This window comes from Leptodactylus fuscus, chromosome 9 (genome assembly GCF_031893055.1).
Source record: "Leptodactylus fuscus isolate aLepFus1 chromosome 9, aLepFus1.hap2, whole genome shotgun sequence".
Taxonomy (NCBI): domain Eukaryota; kingdom Metazoa; phylum Chordata; class Amphibia; order Anura; family Leptodactylidae; genus Leptodactylus; species Leptodactylus fuscus.
Genome location: NC_134273.1, coordinates 58,676,241 through 58,683,349, shown reverse-complemented (window position 1 = coordinate 58,683,349; position 7,109 = coordinate 58,676,241). Strand labels below are relative to the sequence as shown.

Below are 7,109 nucleotides of genomic sequence, written 5' to 3'. Positions count from 1 at the left end.
CATGTGGTACAAATAAGACTGCATTAGTTGGAATCAGTTCACACTTGTCTGAGTATTAACCATTACAAGTGAAGTCACCGCTTATGTATTTTCATTTAGGTTGATGGTATGAAATAGGATTACAGGGCTCGCTGCAGATCCAGGGCTGTGCAGACAAGTCTCAGTGTGAAGAGAAGGGAGGAGAGGGTTAAACGTGAGCTGGGAGAGAATTGAAAGAGATGGGGAGGGGCTGCACATGTGGAACAGAGCAAAGTGAAAGCAAAACAGGAGGGGGTGGGCAGGAAGCAGCTGGCGCCCAATCAGATCTCTCCGGAAATGTGCAGCACACACAGCCCTTGCAGCCAGACTGAGCTCACGCTGCAAGCTACAAGCATGGCATTCCCTAAAAAGAGAAGATATGACCGGAATGAGCAAGACAAAGAGTATTTCCAGTGCTACTCAGACATCACTGTCCATGAGGAAATGCTCTCAGACACTGTGCGCACACATGCCTATAGGTTGGCCATTAACCGCAATCATAATGCCTTACTTGGCAAAACCGTACTGGACGTGGGTGCCGGCACTGGCATCCTCAGTATTTTCTGTGCCCAGGCTGGTGCTAGTAAAGTGTATGCAGTAGAAGCCAGTGCAGTGTCCCAGCTGGCATGTGAGGTGGTGAAAGAGAACAAGATGGAGGGGCGCGTGGAAGTGATCAACAGTACAGTGGAAAACGCTGAGATACCTGGGCAAGTAGATGCCATTGTTAGCGAATGGATGGGATATGGACTTATGTATGAGTCAATGTTGAGCTCAGTCCTGTATGCCCGGGATAGATGGCTGAAGCCAGGGGGACTCATTTTCCCCTCCTGCGCTGATGTGTTCATAGCCCCTGTAAATGAAAGCACTGTGGAGAGCCGCTTGGACTTTTGGAGTGAAGTCAAAGACATGTATGGAGTTGATATGGCTTGTGTACAGTCTTTTGCCAGAAAATGTATCATGGGTAAAGATATGGCTGTCTGTTCGGTGTACCCTGAGCATGTGCTCTCGCATCCTATAAAGTTTGCCACTCTAGATCTCAGCAGCGCCACCCTGGAGGACATTGGAAACATTACTGGTTCCTTCCAGTTCTGCTGCTTTGGGTCCTCTTTAATGCACGGCTTTGCTCTCTGGTTTACTGTCATTTTCCCAGGAGAAAATCGTATCACTTTGTCTACGTCACCATATGGCGAAGAAACACATTGGAAACAAACTATCCTATACCTGGATGAAGAGGTTCAAGTAGAACAGGACACAAATATTACAGGGGACATCAAAATGGCACCTGCAGAAAACAACCCCAGGCATTTAAGTGTTACTCTCAACTACTCCATTGGAGGAGGAATGTGCAGGACCAAGATTTTCCAGATGGGGAGTTAATGTAACAGAAGTTTACATTAAAAAAAACTTTCCGAATTGAAACATTAAAAAGAATCTTCTTATTTTATGTTTAGTCACCCATGTGTATTACTTGTGAGTGTGTGTATGTATATATTGCTCAGTCAGTGATACACCTATAGATAGCAATCATCCGCCTGTGATTTCTTGTATGTATATATATATATATATATATATATATATATACTGTCGATTCTTTTGACTTAGTTCACTTCTGCGCCGGATACTACATTGGAACATTCAGTTTTAAAACAACGGATCCCATTACAGTCAATGAGGTCTGTCGGGCTCTGTGTGTAACGGAGTCCATCTGTCCATTGTTCTGGTATAGAGATGAGCGAGTACTGTTCGGATCAGCCGATCCGAACAGCACACTCCATAGAAATGAATGCACCTGGTACTTCCGCTTTGACGGCGGCCGGCCGCTTAACCCCCCGTGTGCCGGCTACGTCCATTCATTTCTATGCGAGCGTGCTGTTCGGATCAGCTGATCCGAACAGTACTCACTCATCTCTGTTCTGGTACTCCAATGGACCAGGACAATGGATAGCGTAATAGAGTTACACTAGGCTCAGTTCACACAATGTTTATAATACGTGTTCTGTGAATTCAGTGCAGGCTGCTATAGAAGAAAGCCGAATCTCTGCTGTTATTTACCATCAATTCCTCCTTATTTTCTGCTGGGTGATCCTGGCCTAATAAGCTAAACTCTTCAATACAGGGAAATAAAAATGCATATGAAAACCATCTGAATGTGTGCCAAAAAAAATCAGGAGTATTATAGCCTATATCTTTGATATATATATTAGTAGATATTCCCAGCATGTGCAGTACTCTGGATGTGAACCAATAATTCTTTATGAACAATATTTTTTTTTTACTTTTTTTTATTAACATTTTTAATTAACTTTGTCAGGGTCTGGGGTTGCTAGGTGGGGTGGCATAGACACACAAGTCCAGTTTCTTTAGTCCCAAACAAAGGTAGAGTTTTATTTTCACTCAAAAAGGCAGTGCAGCAACAAAAGGAAACAATACAAAAATAAATACCTGCCCGGCTAGGCTCTAACTAAACATAGAATAGGTTACCTCACCTAGAATAACAGAAATCAAAAGCCAGTTGAGTCATTCAGGACACAGCTCCAAAAATATGACCTCTCTCTTTCACTCTCCAGCCAAGCTCTGCCCAAAGTCTGCTACTGGAGCTGGCTTCTTAAGCTCCCTTAATGAGCAGACTCTCTGCAGCTGAGTCGCTGCTGGAACATCCCCAAAGTGTGGGCTGGAGGGGGGTGGAATGACATGACAGGTCCCACTACCAACTTACCTGCCATTCCTAAAAATCCAGCCCATTACTGAGCATTTACCAAAATGCTCAGCAGACGAAAGTTGTCTGCTGAGAACAAACATTCCTTCTGGAGTTTTCTCATCTCACCCACCTTAGTAGTCTGGGTGAGATGTACACCCCCTCCATTACCTAACCAGCCATCGGCTTACAACTTATAAAACATAGGAAATAAAATAGGGGGTAGGAATAGGGTGAATAAGGAGTGGTAGAGAAGGCAAGATAGAGATAACAATAAAATGTTTCTCCTTATAATCAGAAATTATAGTGCAGGATATAAATCTGAGAAAATAGGCGCCCACTATATCATCCCAGACATCCCCACCCTTGAGGAACATTCCAGCCCCAATTGTTGCACATCCCCAGAGTAGGTCAATGCCCCCAGGATCCATCAGTCACCTGGGCCCTTCCAACTACCCCTACACGTAAACCAATAAGAGGCCGCGAACAAACAAATTAATCAATAAGGCAATCGCTACAATGGGATGTCTCCATTAGTGCCCTCTCCTGATACCACATAGTGGATTGGAAACACATCCTAACATCAATCTGTATACACTGTGTCATAGAAAAGTCACACCACACTGCCCTTGTTAAGTGAAGATTCTGCCCAATCCATTCTCCAAACATAAAAGAGCTTATCTAGGATCAATTTAAAGGGAGGGGTATCAGGACGAAACCATGTCTGCAGGATTGCCTTTACTCCAGCTGCTGAGATGTAATGTAATAATCTCAGACTTGCCTGGCACACTAATATTTGTCTTGGTCTGAATAGCCAAAGATGGCCCACAGAGGAGAACTATATAAGAAATTAGAGAGGTGAGTCGTGGTAAACTGTCAAGTATGATCCCATAGTTTGGGAATAATAGGGCATGGCCCTAAACAATTACATAATTTAATTTCCTGGGGCTTGGCCTTTAAAACGGGCCGAAGCCATATAGAGTTCCATCTTATACCCCTTGAGGGGGCTAAAATTAATATCTGTGATATGCTATTATATCTCATTTCGAGAAATCTCACTGAGGAAAGAACCAATATGGCTCTTTAAGTTAAGTTGAGATTGTCCAGCACCCACTTAGTGAAAGGAGCATGGGAGGTCATGTAGTCTTGGGGAATATGGAGGAATTAATAATTGATTGTGATCTGGCCTTTAGGGTCTTTTGGACAATTGAACCATCTCAGTACTTGTGGATTCCAGTCAACTGGTGTCAGTCATGATAGAACAGTGTTTACATAGCCCTGAAGGGCCCTGGAGGAAATGTAAGAAAAGGATATCTGGGTATTTGGCCAAAATCTTGTTCTAGGGATAGCACTAGCCTGTCGTCAAGATGTATAAAGTGAGATAATTGAAGTAAGGCCATCAATATGGTTATCATGGGGATGGCCATGACTTAGGCATGTGCAAGTCAATCCCTAGAAAAACCACAGGAGCCAGGAATGGATTTATTGGCCACAGCAGGCTTTTATTTACGTATACATAAATTAACATAAACCAACATGTATAACCTCTCAAGTGCCCACCATGCCTAAGCCCCAATTAAGCCAATAGGCACTAAAACTTGTTTTCTCAATATAACTGACGTAGGCGGTCCTCGGAGCCCAAAACCCGTCAAACTATTATAATCCCAACATCAGTTCCGTTAGCACCAGGACAATTGCCCCCAGCCGTGTAAAGTCTCGAGGGCAGCAAATTGTTATTGTTCCTAGGTGTTCAACTATCTTTTATGCCTGATATAAATCAACCACCAATCCACAAAGTCCTGAGGAGTCCAGCCCCTCCCACAGGGCCCTCCCCACCAACACCACTTTCCTGTTCCCCCAACTCCGAGGACCCCCCCCCCCCCCCCGCCAACAGCCACTGTGACAAACTAACCCCACAAGGAAACAAACGAAGAAGAGGGCAGGTGGGTGGGGGCTTGACACTATGCTGTCTCCTCCAGACCAGCCTGGGCTTCGCGCCCTTTTCCTTATAAACCCCCCTTCCCCTTGGCCCCTCCCCTTGACAACAGTCTGCATTAACGGCCAATTTAACCCCTTCCTGTCCTCTCTATGTTCTCTCCTGCATAGGCAGAGTCATGCAGGCCTCCCTTTTAAGGCTTGCCTTTAGTCCGGCCTGTTCTTTCAGGAAAATGGGGTTTGACATTAGGGTCAGATACAAGCAGGCCTAAGCCCCTGTCACACTCGGCGCCATCCTTTCATGTAGACAATAGAAGCAAGTTTAATTTTACCTCTGGTAATAGATTATCATATGGAAGGTGAAGATGGTTAAGTAAGGAGCATTGGGTCGCCAGAAGTCCCATGGAGCAAATCAACTACAATGTGACATAGATGCTGTGTTAAAGGTATTCATATTAGGGAAATTGATTCCTCCATTGACATATGTTCCGGCTCTCTAATGTAGAGGGAGATATTATTAGAATATAATGTGGTGATATAGTTATCCGTACACCCAGATATTTGAGATGAGACGGACCACACAATTGCAGGACCTCTATTTTGTTGAGTTTCAGGGTTTATCCCGATAACCAATCCACCTTATCCAACTCTGCCAATAGGGGAAAAAGAGATGATTAACCCCTTCCCGTCAGAGTCATTTTTCTATTTTTGATTATGACTCTCTGCTGTCCAAACCCCATAACTTTTTTTATTTTTGTGTTTACTAAGCCATATTTGGTCATCATTTTTGTAGGACAAATTGTTCTTCATACTGGTACCATTTATTATTCTGTACAATGTACTGGGAAGCTGGAAAAAAAATTCAGAATGCAGTGAAATTCAAGAGAAAGTGCATCTGTTTTATTTACATTGTAACCCCTTAACAAAAATCCAATAGTTTGCAAACAAAATTTTTAGCTTCTGTCCGGCCTCAATAGTAATATATCTATGGCAAGCCTAGAAGTCTTCATAAGGCTCCCAGCTGTCATAGGAACAGGTCAATTCATGTGATCTCACCACATGAGAGCTGGCCTACAATGACAAAGGTATTAGGCCAGTGGATACCAGCTCCGGGGGAATCTTTTCTACTTTGGTAAGGCACATCGGACTACAATGCCCATGACCAGCATTACAGTTCTGCTTTACAGACCCGGTATCCACCGTAATTGTATGGCTGATGTTGGGAAGGGCTTAAGGATTGCTAACAACTAATAGGATATCACCCACAAAAGCTAGAATATTCATTTCAATGCCATCTCTCTGAAGCTTAGTGGTAATAAGTGAAGTGAGTCCATGGATAGTTTAAACAGGAGAGGCGATTTATTTATTTTATGCCTAAAATCAAGGTTTTTCCTAAACAAACCGGTTTGCTGCACATTTTGTGTCCCAGTCTTGACTGTTTGGGTCCGCACCACTGCTTTTACCGAGCTAACTTCCCCACACTACTGGCACTGGATAGGAGTTTAACATCATTGCTAATTTTTTCAAACTGATTTCTCCTCAGACACCAGAGTATAAGACGTGGAAGCCTAAAGGAGGTGAGTGAAAATATCAAACTGTTATAGACACCTTGTTTTTTTTCTTCTAGCCTCTAACTGAGGTCATTTGCCCAGTGTCACTACTGAGGCCTGGGGGCACACAATGTAATGACATCAGCATGCCCCAAGTGACCGCTGAGGCCCAATCACAAGCTTCAGTGGTAACTAGGACATGTCTCCTCAGTCATATGCTGGAAGATGCCTGCAGAGGATGTTGGGAGACCTCTGGATGCCAAGGGAAAGTGAGGCAAGGTGAATATAACAGTTTGCTATTTTTAGTCACATCCCCTGGGCCTCTACTTGCTCTGTAGTTTGAGGAGACCCCAGCATATAATAGTGTTTTGTGGGTGGCAAAATCCAAAAGTTTCAGGTTCAGTTTAAATCTGAAACTTTTGGAAAATTTAGGTCCAATCTCTTTCTAATTGACTTGGTTCACTCTTTAAAGGGGTTGTCCCATCTCAAAGATCCTATCTATTCTGGTAGCTTATGTAAATTCAAGACTTTTCCTAAATATGTTGCTTGAGAAATGTTGCTTTGTTTGCCTGCTATATGAACTTATTTCTCCCATTATTTATACAGCCTTGCTATAACCATGGACCTGTGAGATAGGTCAAGTGATGTCACTCACTGCTCTGGAGGCAGGACAATAAGTTCAGCTAATTGCAGTTTGCTGATGAGTCTGTTATTTCTCTATGTAAACTCACAGATAATTCTCTATAGTATGTGTATATTACCTGATCTTCATAAGTAATGTGATACTTCATAGTATCCTTTCAGCAAGTGGGAGGGGAGAGAAATACAGGAAGTGAGAAGAAGAGACAGCAGGCAAAGCTGAAACACTGAGATGGGAAAACCCCTTTAGGCTGGGGCCTCACAGGACGTAA

At 43.4% G+C, this 7,109-nt stretch overlaps 1 protein-coding gene across 1 annotated transcript; it reads left to right on the top strand.

Moving 5' to 3' along the window:
- Positions 1 to 328: 328 nt before the first annotated feature.
- PRMT6 (protein arginine methyltransferase 6) lies at positions 329 to 1,395 on the top strand. Its single transcript, XM_075287785.1, has one exon. The coding sequence runs from the start codon at positions 373 to 375 to the stop codon at positions 1,393 to 1,395; it is 1,023 nt and encodes a 340-aa protein (XP_075143886.1). The 5' UTR covers positions 329 to 372.
- The last annotated feature ends 5,714 nt before the right edge of the window (positions 1,396 to 7,109 follow it).

Coding starts and splice junctions, on each gene's coding strand:
- PRMT6 (XM_075287785.1), top strand. CDS start 373: ATGGCATTCCCTAAAAAGAGAAGATATGACCGGAATGAGCAAGACAAA.